Genomic DNA, 16,384 nt, shown 5'->3' with positions numbered 1-16,384 from the left:
AAATCAAAACGTTGCAAAGGCAATATTTGCTCAAAAAAGAGCTTACATTGGAATAACTAAACTTACCAATCTCTTAATATTTCATCAAATTTTGGCTATTGGATAATCAAAACTAGCAACCTTTTATCAAAAACAAATTTAGTTATCCCCACATTTTCTCAATCAAATACACCATCATTACACAAAAACATTCTCTCTCTTCCATTTTCAACACGTTTCTAAGAAAAATACTTTTTAAAACACTTTAGCATAGCTCTTAGCAAAGCTTTTGTTGGAATAGAAAAATCTCGTGATTTTACGAAATGCTGAAATACTCTATCCGTCCCTTTTTACGTGTCAACTACGGTTCTGCGTCATTTTCAATTGCCTACCTCTTAATATATATTAATAAAAATATGCAATATAGATCTTGTTGGTAAATCTCAATTATTTCTATAAAATAATTATTTTAAAAACATATAACATAATATACGCCGAGAAAAGGGTGTGGGCTTGTCTCAAATGATTATCTTGATTTGGAGGTTTGGAGAAGAGGATCTTGGATGGTCAAGCTAGTGTATCCAAGATCCTATTATCTCTATAACTTCATATTATGAGTTAATGAATCCTATTTTTGCTTATCAAAATATACGCCAAGAGATATAAGTCATTGTAAATAGCACGCAGAACCGTAGTGAATACTTAAAAAGGTACACAAGGAGTAACACACAAATTAATGAAGCCGTGCTCCATCCTAAGGTCTCAGGTTCGATTCTCCTTGTCAACAATTCTCGGAGTCACCTCACGTGTAAGCGTGTGAAACGACTGTGGGAAAGACTGTAGAAATTAGTCTAAGGTGCGCGCAAGCTGGCCCGGAACACCCTACGTTACCAATACATATACTCCATAAATGAAGCCGAGACAGCAATGAAAGACATGCATAAATTAAGCAAAGTGAGGGAATAGGGATACGGCGAGCCGGTAGCAGATAATAGAAAATTGGGAAAGACATGAAAAGGGCGGTGGTGGATACGCTGTGGAGAGATCACACAGAAACATGCCAAAATCCTTGCCTCACATGACAGGATTTGTTTTCAGATTCCCAACGTTGTAAACGGCCGCCTTGCCTAATTTTTAATCCAAACCTCGTTTTGCTTAATGAATTTATAATCAATGAGTAACCCAGTATTGCTGGCATGCAAGATGCTCGAGGTTAGTCGAGATACGCTAAGCTGACCGAATACTCAATCGGCTAGGAGGGAAAATGCCCATTAAATGAATGCGCCCGAAAAACAAGTATAGTTCAATTGATTTCTAGTGTTACATGTATTACTGTTGAATTGTCATTCAATACCGGCCCTGTGCTAAGGCCAATGAGACGGCCACCCTAGGCGCCCTAAAAAAGTGTCAAATTATGGCCCTTACTATTGTACCTAGCATGTAAGCTCAAAATGAAAATTTTAGTGCCCCGCATGTGAGTCTAATTAAGAAGAAAAATTAGGATTCCCTTAAATCTTTGAAATTCGCCTAAGATCCCAAAATGTCAAGCTGGCCTACTGGCATTTAGGAGTACATTACATGACATAGTGAACTGCCTGAACTTAATTGGTTGTAGATTTTGTAGCTGTTTGAACTGGTATATAAGCATGATCTGATTTTATTTGGGTGAGTGTTCCTTGTATACTATATAATATAATAATTCAAAGTCAAACTCCCTTTGAAGTCAACTGGGTTGGGGAGGGAGAGGGGTTGGGACGTTAGATACAAACAAACATGACTCCTACGATGAAACAAAATCGATTCCAAATTAAGGATCTATAGTTGATATATAATGTTAGGGACATGGAATTTTGCTCCATTTCAAGGATTACGATTAAAAATTTCTCGAGTGCTGTTAGTTTTTTGGATCAGTTCATCCGAGCCGCCCAAGTCTTATTTATCAAGAAAACTATACACAAAATCTTCAGCTGAAATCTCTGTTGACCGATTTCCATGTGATGAAAATTTCTTCCCGTTTTGTTCTTCAATGGAGAGAGAGAGAGTTTTGCCACAGGTGGTACAAACAAACTGACATTGACCAAAGATAAAATAAAATAGCAATTGACTTTTTTTTTATTAAGAGTCTGCTAAGTAGTAGTCAATTATATTTATGTTCCTCCAAAATAGAAAGAAAAAAAAAAGTAGTAGTAGTCAATTTTATACTAATGACAAACTGTTTGACTTTGTTAATTTGCGCGAATTAACCTCCCCCACAAAGAGCAAGTCTAGAGTCCCAAATGATCGAGGCCACTTCTATAGGCATTCCTGCCTGAATGCCTGAATCGAGCAACGTGTTTAGATATTAATTTGACTTGTTTTGAATTAATTATATGTTTAGATGCCAAGTACCTATCAGTACCAATGAAAAATGTGCACCTAATTTAGTGATTAGCACAGCTAAAATCGATATGCTTCTCAAAGCGTATCTTATATTTAAATAAATAAAACTTATACTAATACGCATGAGCTACAATACTAATTACCCTAATTAAGATCAATTCTTTTAGCTGTCCTTCAAATATTTTATGCATGTACAAAGAGAGTTAACACTCTATTCAATATTTTGATTTCTGGAATGGATATGGGCACATACATACTATATACGACTAATTTGATAATTACGTAAGTTGATCGAATATATTTGAGATAATTTCTTTGACACTGTTTTCGTAATATCTATTATCAGAAATTAATATTACTCTTATTTGTGGCAAAAAAAAAAAATTTATGGTCGCCCACCCAACGTAGTTTGTTTGTTTATTGATAAAATAAGAAAAGAAATACTGCTATTATTTACTGGAGAACATATTACTGTGAAACTTAATATCCAATTCAAAATAATTGACAATGAGTGGAGAGGTCCCAAATGATATTAAGTGATCATCCATTTCACTCGTAAGCAATGTGAGAATTGTAACGCCCTTAATTTTAGGAACGTTAAATAGATAATTTTCATTAAAAACTAAATAGAGTCTGGCTCAATATTACATCATAATTTTAACAAAAGTACTTTTATTCAACAAAACAAGGGGGAACTAGGGTTTCTATCTACTGCTCTGTTTGTTCCTCCATCTTGGCCAACTCCTCGACCCTAAAAGCTTCCAAGGTGTTGAGTTCACCATGTTTGTCTATAAGATCTGACACATTATACCAGCGTCGCCGCCAATATAAAATGTCAAGGTCATCAAAGGTAATACCGTGAGCTACAAAAGCTCAATAGAATATCTCATACCCTCTAACTCTTAACTTATAAACATTTGATCACAAATTCAATGATTTCCATATAGTTCATACATATTCGACAAAACAGTTAACAATAACACATCCTCATTCATTATCCAAACTAACGTTGGTGTCCTTAATTTTCCGAGTTTCTCCTACGTGACTTCTTGTAGACCGTGTCACAATTTTTCCACATTTCATAAACTATATCAACATTTCCAAAATCGTAATTTTAACACACCCAGCCTCGGTTTCGCCATTCCGGTCTCCCGAGTATCCTCACAATGGTTCCGCCACACCGGGTTTCCATTGGCACACTTTGCATTGGCTCCTCTCCGCGGATAACCAAGCCACACACCCAACCTCGGTTCCGCCGTTCCGGTCTCCCGAGTATCCTCACAATGGTTCCGTCGCACCGAGTTCCCATTGGCACACAAAACATACACTACACAATAGGCTACCACGTCCGGCCACATGCGGTTTCCAAAACCCTTCTCTTTTTCAAAACACGCCTTTTCATTAACCACACCCTAGGTGCCATGTTTCTACTTTCTCGATTTCTGTGTCTCGTTCTCATGCAACGACTCCGCGGTAGGACTTTTCACATAAATCATTCATTGTAATCTTGAAACTAAACTAGCAAGATCATCCAACTTTATATTACTAATCATGCTCAAATTCCTACTTAAGCATAACGCCACATGTACGGACGCCTTTGGAGTGAAAATCACTTATGCTTTACAACAAGACAAGTAATACAAACAATTCATAACAAATGCTCATCATAACCATCTAAAGATCAAAATACGAATACTTCTATCAACGATAAAGTCTTATCTTTTAAAAAAAAAGTTCTTTCTTCCTTTATGTGAAATTCAATACAACATATGTTTACTAGAGTAAAAGTCGATTATTCCAACATGCTCATACTTACATTAGCGAGAATAAATTTACTTACTATCATACATTTCAAGCGTTATAGGGAATAGATAACCTTATATACTTAAAAGTAGTGTATACGAAGATTTTATGTTATACTTTTCAACATACGGTTCTATGCTATATGTTGAGTTTAGTGGACAAGGGACTCTACCTTTCTTCTTGGCGGTAGTGATGACTACGGAAAGTAAGTTGACGATTGGGCGGAGTAACTTCCTACGGTAAGCTTTCGGTAGCTTCGAAAGAGAAATGTTTCTCTCGAAACTACTTCGTGACTAAAACTACTAAACTTTATGGATCGAATGGTGATTTTAGGATGTGTTTCTTGAAGAACTCAAGAACAAGGTAAGAATGCTAGAATTTCTTAGAGAGAGAAGTTGGGGGATAAAGGTGTGAGTAGAATGACATGAGGGGGGTCCTATTTATAGCAAAATTTGGGCTCCCTCTCCTCCCCCATGGCTGGCCCCCTCTCTCTCCCATTACCCATTGGTTTTGTTCCATTGTTTGGTCAAATCAATACTTTCAAGCATGCCAAGACTTGTCACTTCTATTCTAGGCCATAACTTAGGTTATTATGAAGGGTTTTAGTCTTGTCATGTCCTAGAATAGGTTGCTTGCAAGGAAGAAAAAGATGATTGGCTAGATTGTACTTAGGAAGACTATAAATGGGTTGTAAAGTTGTACTTTGGTTGAGTGTGAGAAGGGCTAAAAGAGATAACTTGTTGGAGTGTAGAAAAGCATGCGCACACACACACCTCTCTCTCTCTCTCTCTCTCTCTCTCTCTCTCTCTCTCTCTCTCTCTCTCTCTCTCTCTCTCTTGTACTAGATGCCTATATATGTATATATACATAAATAATTCCAAGTAGGTTTAGGTCTAGGTAGTCTTAAGTCTAGTTGAAAGAGAAAAAGTCTTGGAGGGTTTTCAAGTGACTACTCAATGGAGGAAAATTTTCTAGAAAGTGTACTTATGCAAGTATAGGCTCATATAGGTATGTTTATTATAGCTTATGAGGTACATATATACATGTATATAAGATATATATATATGTGTGTGTGTGTGTGTGTGTGTGTGTATCTAGGAAAGTAACCCTAAAGTAATTAGGCTTAAGGTTATACCCTAGGTTTGCATGCATGGCATGGCTAGGCTTGCTTCTTTTGGAAGCAACATGATGACTATGACTTGTCTTGTCCAAGTTATATACACATTGGTAAGTCAAATGTTCTATTGTCCAAGGGATAAGAATTTTCCTAGCATTTATTAACCAATGGATAAAGAAATAAAGAAGGTAGGTATGGACTTGAATGAATAGTCATGGGGTATAATGATTATCTCTAATAGCCTAATGGTTCAATTAGGGCTAGGAAGGTTTATAAGGCTCAAAGATGGTCAAAAATGTCCAATTAGGGTTAAGAAATTGTAACTAGATGAATTGATAGTTCGGTTCTTCCAACTAATCGGTTGAAAACTAATTCTACTTGCCACGTAGGATTTTTAGTCAAGAAATATAAATTTTAAGGACTAAAATTTAATTATGACGGATTAAAGAAATTTAAAAGGAATTTTAAAAGCAATACTAAGTAATTTAAAAGAAATTCCAATATTTAACGAAATTTTTATTCAATAAAAATCCAAGTCGTTACAAGACTAGCTTTTCTTTTAACATCCTCCCTCATGTGTAGTCGCGTTTGAGGTTTGTCACGTGTAACCTCTTTTTGGGTTTATCATCATGCAGTCTTTTTGCTAGTCTGTCATCATGAGCTGCGGATTGTTAATTTAATACGCTCTGAATTCTGATGCCATGTGAAAACTTTATGTCCAACTTAAAATCAATTGCCAATGAGTATCAAGGATGGCACATATCACCCGTCGACCAATTATGTGCTTAACAAACCCCGAACAAAGTTGGCAAGACATCAACAAAGATCTGGCTAATGTTGAAACTTGAAATTAACCTGGCTAGGTCGATCGTCACATAATCATTTGGTAAGATTTTTGCTCTCACTGTCACAAATTTAATTAGCTAGCTTGAGATATTTAGGAAAGGAGATTAATTTCATGCTCCCGCTCTTGTTGTTGCTCTCGTTTTCGCTCTTACTCGCACACGAATTATGTGACTTAATTAGTTGAAACCCAACTTAAAGAATTAAGTGCGCACATGTGATATATCAGTATTCTTCTTGTCTGCGAGAGTTCAACGTACGTCGTCGGTCCCTCTAACTAAAATGAGGGCCACTACTTATATCTGGAGGTTGGACAGTTGGGGCTTGGAGCCATATTGAGATAAGTGTGCAGCATGGCAATGAGTCATCAAATTTTATGATTTTCCATATCATCTTGGAAAATTCACAAATTTGCCAGTGAAATTGTAATGAAAAGTTCAAGTTGCCATCAAAGTCCTTGAAAATACTAATCTTTCCTACAGGTTCACTTTTTATTTATTTTTTTTCCGTTTCCCTCCACCATGTCGTTTTTGAAAATGCGGATCCTCACTCTCCCGTCTCATGGACTAAACGTCCGGTCCAGTTTTTCCGTTGGTGTATACTTTTTGACTCCATTTTGATGATTCAAGTTGTTCGCTTCTTCAAACTCGTCCAAAATATTGACCAAGATCCTCTCCTCTTTCTAGTCCATAAAATGGACTGGGCCTTCCCGTTTTTTACCATTTGTGGGTCCTTTCCGGACGTGATTTGATAATATACAATTGTCTCATTCATGCCTATTGCAGGGAAAGCTATGTTTCTCTTAATTTTATGAGTAAATCTAACTATCATGTGCCGTGATACAAAAATAACCTACATAATTAAGGACGGCCCCACTTTTTGTGGGTGGTTAAAAAAATATTATATTTGGATGATAGGTTACGTTTAGTTTAAGTAAATGAAAGATTAATGGTGGAAATCCCCTGAGACATGGAAGATCCGAATTTATTATAGGCGGTGCATTATTTTTTTTAAAGCTCAGTTGACTTTTGTGTGTATATAAATGGGGAGACACCAAGTACTGAGTTGAATGCTTGGAGGGAGAGAGAGAGAGAGAGAGAGAGAGAGAGGGAATGAAGTACAACCAGATGAGCAGATTGAATTGTGGTGCAAACATACCCATCATGGGTTTTGGCACTTATTCTTCTGAGAATGTGAGAGAGGAAACCAAACAGGCAGTCAAAACTGCTCTCAAGGTACATACATACATACATACATACTCTCTTATTATATCATATGCATGCACCACAGAACTAGCTTTTACATACACCATGCATGATGCGCGCATACATTTTCAGCTGCACATTTACGTACTAAAATTCACCTGTACGTTTGTTTTGGAGACTTTTACTGTATCGATCGATCGTTCGTTCGTGTAGCTGAGAGTGCAATATATATTGAGACGGGATCGATAATGAAAAACTTGGACAAATTAAACTGTGCATGGGTTGACGTACGTTCATGATAATGGTAATTGATTTAAGTAGTGTAGTGTTAGTACTTGTTGTTGTTGTTGTAACTTGTATATATGAAACACTATATATGCAGATGGGATACAAACATTTTGATACAGCAAGAATATATGGTTCAGAGGCATCAGTGGGAGAGGCATTAACAGAAGCAATATTTGTTGATCGGAGTGTGGAAAGACAAGACATCTTTGTGACTTCAAAACTGTGGGGAAGTGATCACCATGATCCTGTCTCCGCACTCAACCAAACCTTACTGTACGTAAGACCATCCAACTAGTACTCCTTATACTTCTACTCCTACTCCTACTAGTGTGTGGGTGTGTGGGGATTATAAGTCTCATCAGAGTTGTAACATGTAAATGGGGAATGCAGGTAAATCAATTTTAAGCCATATATATAGCTAGCTAGGAAGTGTAGATGTGTCTTTTCAATTCTCAAATTTTGATTACTAATATATTTAACAAATTACAAAGATGCCAATTCATATATACAAATTGCTATACGAAAACATATTTGATTGCATATCATATTTTATATATTACTTCCTCCGCTGTTCAAAAAACAAAAAATTTACTTCTTCCGTCTCAAATTGCTTGCCCTTTTTGAAAAATCGTACATTTGACACGCAAAAATTAATGTCTTTGTGAGATTTTTTTTTACACCAGTTTTTTCTTAATGAGATCCTAAAATTGGTGTAAAATGATTTGAAAAAAAGTTCATGCTATTTTTTGTGTGCAAAATGCACGGTTCTCCTAAAAGGGCAAGCAATTTGAGATAGAGAGAATATATAAATATCACAAATACTTTTACAAGTTGTGATATGAGTTCTTTCTAATTCAAAATCTATAACTAGAATTAGAATTAATGTACAATTACCACAAACAAAAGCACCGAACACCCCATAGTCTCACCAACGCTTATATGATAACCGACCGTGCACATACAGCACTCGGGGCCCGCTCCAGGTTCTGCATGGATAATTCAAGTCCTGTAATTGGAATGAAAAATTAAAAGATTGAATCAATTAAGCACCTACATATATTAGATTGAGTTGATTTTTCGCGGAATCACTCGGAAAACTGTTTTAAAATTAATGAACGGCTTGAATTATCTGTACGGTATCCGAAAGTGGGCCCCATGTGCCGTTTCTGCACGGTGTGCCTCAATCGTTTCCGTAGTCTCAGCTTCAAATTTCAATCTACGTCCTGAGGTAGTAGTTTGTCTAGAGAGACATGTCTCCAGCTTTTATGCATGCATGATGGTAGTTTCATATTTCAGCAACATAATACTCCTCTAATAAGAATATTTATTAGTTGCACTTTTCCTACGTCTGCATGGCTGATGTATACAGTATACTGCTAGCTAGAGTATTAAGAAAACAACAAGTGGGTCTGTGACGACAAGGAGATGTTGATCCCAAAAGATATATATGCAGATTCTTTATAGGGGTTCTGTCGTAATTTGTGACCGCAAATTTCTACCCTCCGTTCGCATAAAGTTGGGCCTCTACGAAATTACGTGTAATTTTTGTGTAATTTTTTTAGCTTAAAAATAATGTATGTACCAAAATAAGTTTTTGTGCTACATAAAAAAGTGCAATTAATAAGGATAGCAAAGCTAGCTGATAAATTCTCTCACAACCTACGCATGCATCTGCGGCAAAGTGGAGAGTGGACGGTGCTGGGAGGCTTGCAAAGATAGCACAAATCCTAACATACATGGTTAATTTGGTAGTGTGCCTAGGTTGGCAGAAAGGGAATCCGTTGTATATAAGGTGGGTTTGGATTAAAAAGTTGATTTACTTATTTTATTGCTCTTATTTAAAAAAAATTTGCATTTGTTTGTTTTGCGTCAAACTTTTATGACTTATTGATTTGTCTCGACGAGAGGAATAGAAAAAGTAAAAAATTTTGATCGAAATTCATTATTTTTTGAATAAAGACAAAAATAAGTCAATAAGTCAGTTTATTTTTTTACTTATTCTTGTCTTTCTGAAAAAAATTGAGTTTCGATCAAAATTTTTTACTTTTCCAATTCCTCTGGCCGAAACGAATTAATAAGTCACAAAAGTTTGATGCAAAATTAGCAAATGCAAATTTTTTTTGAATAAAAACAAAAAAAAAATTATTGTTCCACTTTTAAAGCCAAATGAGCCCATATATAGTCCTTTTTTTTTTTTTTTATCCGAGCCCATAGTCCTTCCTTTGTCCCAATTTGTTTATTCAATCTCGAAAATCCAACTCTTTTAGAGAACATAATCATTACACCTAAAAAAGGTATACCTTTCCACATTTACCCTTCAATTTTTTTACTACTAGAAAGTTACTTTATTCCAATAAAGAAGGGGTAGAAAGGAAAATTTGATCCATTTAAAGGTCAAATGGGCAAATATTTTGAAGCACTTAAAAAAGCCTAAATGTGGGGAAAAAAACATCGGGACGGAGAGAGTAAGAATTGCAACGATGATAAATATTTTTTGACACTACCTACGCCGGCTAGCTACTTTGTTTACAAGAAAAAAAAAAATGAGAGTGTGCAATTTGTCCATTTACGGGCTTGTGCTTGATCTGTTTTGATGATTTGAACTGTTGAAATCGTAAACCTGTTGGAAGAGTAGAGTATATTAGTAGATGTTTTGGATGGGTGGGTGTTGCAGGAATATGGGATTGGAGTACGTGGACATGTACTTGGTCCACTGGCCAGTGAAGCTGAAGCCTTGGGCCACTTATCCTGTCCCAAACGAACAAGACTTTGAAAGAGTACTGGACCTGGAGACCACGTGGGCTGGAATGGAGAAATGCTTGGATATGGGGTTGTGCAGGGCCATCGGTGTCAGCAATTTCTCTACCATCAAGATCCAACGCCTCCTCAATTTCGCTTCTGTCCCTCCTGCTCTCAATCAAGTACTACTACTTCGTTCCCTCCCTCCCTCCCTCCTTTTTCCGAATCGTTCGATTCATATGGACTATTCATTATTTTGTGAGTTAACGAGCACCAGATAGCTCCGAACATATCGGTGTGTTCGAACATGTGAACATAAATCTATGCATGTGGCATTGCTCTCTGCTCTGCTATAGGGTAGGAAAATAATTTTTTAAGAAATTGGAAATAGTCTTATGGCCCCACAGGTTTTGTATGTGTTATGAAATATGGGAGCAGAAACGAAAAATGATTCAACAAGAATGAGCAGAAAATACGAGATATGTAGTGGTAGGACAAGTCAAACTTTTGATTCTTCTTTTGTTTTTGAAGCAACCTACCTACAGGCTACAGGAGATTATTTTGTTTATCTTTTGGTCTATGAAAAAGATTAAGACCTCAATAATTGGGACGTTATTTTCAAACATTGCCGTTACTAATTTTTTTAAAAGAAGAAATTGTTACTATCGTCATAAAAAAAAACTAACACCTGAGGCACACGCGATACATGTGCAAATGATGAAGATGATTCTATATAACTAATTTTTTCAACGTGAGACAGAAAGAGATTTTTTGATGAAATTAAAGAATGCATTCTTACCCAAATTCCTTTCTTTTTAATCACCATTCTTTTTCCATGATCGGTGATCTGATGCTTGATGTATATATTGAAGGAGAAGTTATGAATTACTGTGCTCAAGGAGTTCATCATTTAAGTAGGATGCCAACAAGAGCAATTATAGGACGTGGGTTCTCAATTAATTATATGCAAAAGTCTTTTCTACCCTTTCAATTAGAAAGTGAACATAGCATTTCCTATTTTTTTGGAAGGGTATTTTTGGACTTTAAAAAGTCCATAAAGGCTATACAGCTTCAACAAAATGAGTGATACAGTCACGAGTTGTTCTTCCTTTATATATCACTAGTGCTAGTCCGTGCCTACGGCACTACGCAGTTGTGTGATTTAAATGAAAACCATGGGCACTTAACCGGGAAGCAGAAGAATGCACTACAACCTTTGGATCTAATGAATCTAAACCGTTCTAACAACTTATCTTCACACCTTTCTCTTTTATAATAAAGATAATAGATTGCTACAATTTTGAATTTTGTAACAGGTGGAAATGCATCCGATGTGGAGGCAATCAAAGCTGAGAGAGTTCTGTAGGGACCACAACATCCACGTAAGCGCATATTCACCTCTTGGTGGGCCAGGGAATTCATGGGGATCAACGGCTGTGGTTGATGACCCAATCATCCAATCCATTGCTCTCAAGCACAAGGCAACCCCTGCTCAGGTAATCACAGGCACTCATTTGTTTTTTAGCACGGTAAGAGCAAGTCTAATGGTTGGGCCATTTTGACTTAAGTCGTTCTCGTAAAATGGCCACGTATAGTTTGGCCAATAAATGAAAAACCAACGGTGCATTGTCATTTGCGAGGCCATTTTTTTAATAATTCATCTTGTATTCTTTTTCTAATTAACTTTTACCAGCTACAAAAATAAATTACTCCTACTTAATATGGTGGTGCTGCAATCATCATAGCAAAGTTTTTCAGTGATTTTCGCACTTTACAATTTCCTATGCTCTCTGAAACCCCCATGTGCAATTGATTTTCGCACTCTATTTTTGGAATGCAAATGACATATATTTGGAGTGCGAAAATCTCGGCATCTGGGCTAATGAATCAATAATTCCGAAAGAGGTTTCTCACCTTCCTCTTGCGGGATCCAACTAAAATCAGAGCAAAGCCCTTCTATATCGTGACATAGTGCGTGCCTCATCTACAAAAATGCTATTACAAAAATAGGAACATGTATTTGTTTTCTTATTCTATTCATTGTTAGCGAGAACTATTTTTTACGAAATTGAAAACATGTTTTCTATGTTTTCTCGTTACAGGTTTGTTTCTGAATAATTCCCTCAAACAAAAATTTCAAAAATCCTCACAGAACAAGTTTTTTCTTTTAATTAAAACATAAGTAGAAAACCCCAAAAAAGAAGTAAACCAAACGGGGCAGAATTGCTCACAGTCTTCTGCAAAATCTATGTAGGTTGCCCTGAGTTGGGGACTATCCAAGGGTGGTAGCGTAATCGTGAAGAGCTTCAACAAATACAGGATGAAGGAGAACATGAGGGCCCTTGATCTGAGATTGGACGATCGCGATTTACTCGATATCGAAAGGATGGAAGAGAGGAAGATTATGAGAGGGGAGTTCCTTGTTAATGAAACCACTAGCCCCTATAAGACCATTCAAGACCTGTGGGATGATGAAATTTGATGACTCTCAGTGTGTACTTACAATTTTCAAGAATTACAAGACTCATTCTGTGTAACCAAGAAACCTCTGGTGACTTACCCAGAAGAGGAAGAAATCGCCTGAGGTGCAAAATGTGATGCAATATGCTAGGCATTCATCAATGGAAGCTGTTTAATTTGAATTGAAATTCCCACAAAGAAAATCAACTCGTAGAGTTTTGAGGTGTTCCATCTTTTGTATCCAAAGAAATCAAATTATCGAAATTTGTGGTCGACCCAATTCTAAAACTTCATACTTAAACTTCATAGTTCATACAACTGGAGCTTCCAAATTTAAGCAATCTGTCAATGCTGTGATTGTTTTTGGCATGGAAAACATAAAGCATGAACATACTGCATAAAAGTGAACTTGGCAAAAGTAGCGAAAGTCTGTTAACAGAAAAAACCTGCAATGCTAACTCTTTGGATCACTGAATCTTGAAGGAACGAGAAATGCGATATTATGACATGACAGTTTTATACAAATAAAAGGCATGCCGGTGTTACCAACATAAAGTTGGCTTGACAAGGAGGATGCGGCTAGTGATAATTGAACAGGGGCAATCACCGATGAGTTCACAAAATAGATGCATTCATTTGCACCTACATGACAAATGAACAACCTTCTGCCATCAAAATACATGTCCACCGTTCAGGGGAAGGATAAAATTACAGTGTTGTATAATACAATAACATACAACAAGAAGGCCTTTTTGCATCCCCCAAGTGAGTCAACATTCAAGTATGCAATAAGCGGTATTCTGGGAATTAGACATGGTCTTGAGTTTCAAATCTTCTTGAATAGGATCTCAAGTCTCGATTCTTTTTCGAAAAACCTCCCACCTTTCTTTCCCATGCCAGTCCCCTCAAGATTCAACAAGAGGAGAGACTTGGTATCGGGCCTCCACATAAATTCTTTAAGATCAGAAAGCAAAACTGAAAGTGCAGGAGTTACTTCACTGTCCTTTATATTGTTACATGACACAACTCGGAGCCTTTGAAGATCCTTCAATGAAACAATCACATACTCCAGGCCTTGAGTTGTTAGCAGCCCACAGCCTTCTAAAGATAGGAACCTCACCCTCCTGAAAAAGATGTCAACAGTTAGCTTCCTACCGAAGCACTTTCAAAAGAAACTGCTAACTAGGTAACTGTTCTCTTTCGATTCATGATAATAACTCATTATTGTTTCTCAGCTGCATCTCTTCTGTAATGACAAAAGATCGGAAGTTGAAACTGCTAACAAGTTTTAGAGAGGAGCTAGGAGGAAGATCACAATAATAACTTTTCCAACTTCAGGTTCCTAATCTCTCGTGTCTTTTTTGTATCATATGATATCTATTGCATAATGATTTTCGTACTCCTCTTTTATCCCACTTCCACTTCCTTTTTAGCCGTAGTCATTAAAAATTACGAGTTTGCCCTCTCATGTGAAAAAGTAGTTGGGATTAACCACATTAAAAGTAAGTTTTGTAATTTCACATACATAAGGATAAAAAATAGGAGTACAAGTGGACAAAACAGGAGTTTGAAAATCAATTCCCAAACCATTTTGCTACGGAGTATATCATATAAAAGCCTGCAAAAATGATAGCCCTAGAATGTTGGTGCCATGGACAGAATTTGATACCATAAACTCAACTGCATTACTACTCTTGAGAGAATTAAAATAACAGCAGTATCAAGCAATAAAAGTGAATGCATTGAGCTATACAAGTAAATCAACAAAGGGAGCTCCATACCTGCAGATACCAGCAATGCTGAACATATCATTGTCCAAACCCCAACAATTCTGAAAGACAATCTCCCTCACAGTCTCACACATGAGAAACAACGCTCTCACACTGCGCTTATCGCGCAATTGACACCTCTCTAAATGCAAACGCTCGAGGGTCGAACAATAACCCAAATGCTCATCAGGCCCCGGACTACAATCAATCCTCTTACAAGACTGAAACTTCAAGGTTTTCAGATTCTCACAATATGAAAGAGCTGACAGCCACCCACCCTCCATTCTATGACTAGTTATAGTCAACTCTTCAAGCATTTGGCAGCACTGTCCAATTGCTTTGATCCCATCGTAGCTTCCCTCACATCCACTGAGCTCAAGCTTCACCAACCTCCTACACCCCTGTGCCATTATCGTCAAACCAATGTCTGAAACCAAAGACCCATAAAACCCATCAACATATCCCACCAATTTCAGTATCTGAAGGTTCTGACACGCCGCGATCCCCCGCAAGACCTGATCATTGCACTTGTGCAACTCCAGTTCTTGCAACGTGGGACACTCCTCAGCAACACTCAACAAACCCAACTCACTAGCGTTGATTACCATGAGCTTTCTCAGGTTTGGGTACCCACTAGCTAATGACCTCAAACCAAAATCAACTTCATTAACTGAGAGCAAATAATTTTCAGGCGCAAACCCACTTGGGAAAACGTTATAGTCTACATGGAAAGAGACCATTTTTTGAGTCAACAAAATACCTGACGAATTCCTTGGGGAGATGACACACCCATGGACGACATCAACGTGGATTAGGTTTGGGAATCGGGCGAATAACCGGCCCGACACGAGGAACTCCCAGTCTAGAAGCTTTATGGAGCGTATGAGGCGGCCCTGGAGGTTTAACCAGCGTTTGGAGACGAGGGAATTCGAATTCCTTTGAGATTTGGGGAGTTTGGAGAGGATTTGGAGGAGAATCTGGTCGGAGAGGAGAGAGGTTCGGTCGGAGACCAGTAGGGTCTGTGAGATGAGGGTTTTGTTGGGCTGTGATTTGGGGTTGGTGGGTAGGGGTTGTCTGGGCAGAGAAGATTGGAGTTTTGTTTTGAGCCAGAGTTTTGACCAGGCCTTCAGTGGGGGAGGAACTGGGTCTGGTTTCTGTGGCAAACAAGACATCGTTTCCATGGTGGTAGTTTTGCTTCCTTTGTTTTGTGCTCTGTTTCTTGTTATGCTGCTGCTTCTCTGCATCAAATCTCTCTCTCTCTCTCTCTCTCTCTCTCTCTCTCTCTCTCTCTCTCTCTCTCATAAGACTGAAGTTTTTTCTTCTCTCTTGTTTTGCTTTTACACCGTTTTAGATCTCTTGCTTCTGAATCTGTTTCCCTTCCTCAACCGTGTACTCTGTTTTCTTGGGTAGTCGTTCTCCCCCTCTCTTCCTCCAAGAGTTTTCTCTCTCTAGATTCTCTTTCTAAAACTTTTGGAATGCTCCCAACGGACTTCTAGGGGTGGGGTCCAGACATTCTCGGAATTGTTGCATGACTTTTTGTTGTCATCTAGAATTTGAATTGCCTTCTTTTTGTCATCAGTTGTCACTGGTTTGGAAAAGTCATCATTGAAGGGAACACTATTGCCACGAAAAATAAGTACTGTTGCCAGGTTAGTACGTATTCTTAGTAGGGGTGATACCGGTCCGGTTTCGACTGATTTGGATGTATTTTTCGGTCGAAACCGGTTATCCGGTTTGAGATTTTTAGAAACCGGAACCGGTTAAGATAAAACCGGTCCGGTTTTGATCGGCTCAACCGGTTT

At 37.6% G+C, this 16,384-nt stretch overlaps 2 protein-coding genes across 2 annotated transcripts; one reads left to right on the top strand and one right to left on the bottom strand.

Moving 5' to 3' along the window:
• The first annotated feature begins 7,225 nt into the window (after positions 1-7,225).
• LOC131319471 (NADPH-dependent aldo-keto reductase, chloroplastic) lies at positions 7,226-13,007 on the top strand. The gene is made up of 5 exons (XM_058349715.1): positions 7,226-7,356; positions 7,709-7,887; positions 10,289-10,535; positions 11,670-11,849; positions 12,608-13,007. Exons 1-5 carry the CDS (start codon positions 7,234-7,236, stop codon positions 12,833-12,835), a joined length of 957 nt encoding a protein of 318 aa, XP_058205698.1. The 5' UTR covers positions 7,226-7,233; the 3' UTR covers positions 12,836-13,007.
• Positions 13,008-13,290: 283 nt separating this feature from the next.
• On the bottom strand, positions 13,291-16,060 carry LOC131319470 (F-box protein At5g07670-like). Its single transcript, XM_058349714.1, has 2 exons — positions 14,595-16,060; positions 13,291-13,937 (listed from the first exon to the last, which is right to left on the bottom strand). Exons 1-2 carry the CDS (start codon positions 15,824-15,826, stop codon positions 13,640-13,642), a joined length of 1,530 nt encoding a protein of 509 aa, XP_058205697.1. The 5' UTR covers positions 15,827-16,060; the 3' UTR covers positions 13,291-13,639.
• Between the last annotated feature and the right edge of the window lie 324 nt (positions 16,061-16,384).

Source organism: Rhododendron vialii, chromosome 3a (genome assembly GCF_030253575.1).
Source record: "Rhododendron vialii isolate Sample 1 chromosome 3a, ASM3025357v1".
Lineage (NCBI taxonomy): Eukaryota > Viridiplantae > Streptophyta > Magnoliopsida > Ericales > Ericaceae > Rhododendron > Rhododendron vialii.
Note: the sequence above shows the minus strand (reverse complement) of the source record. Positions and strands in the feature narration are given on the sequence as shown.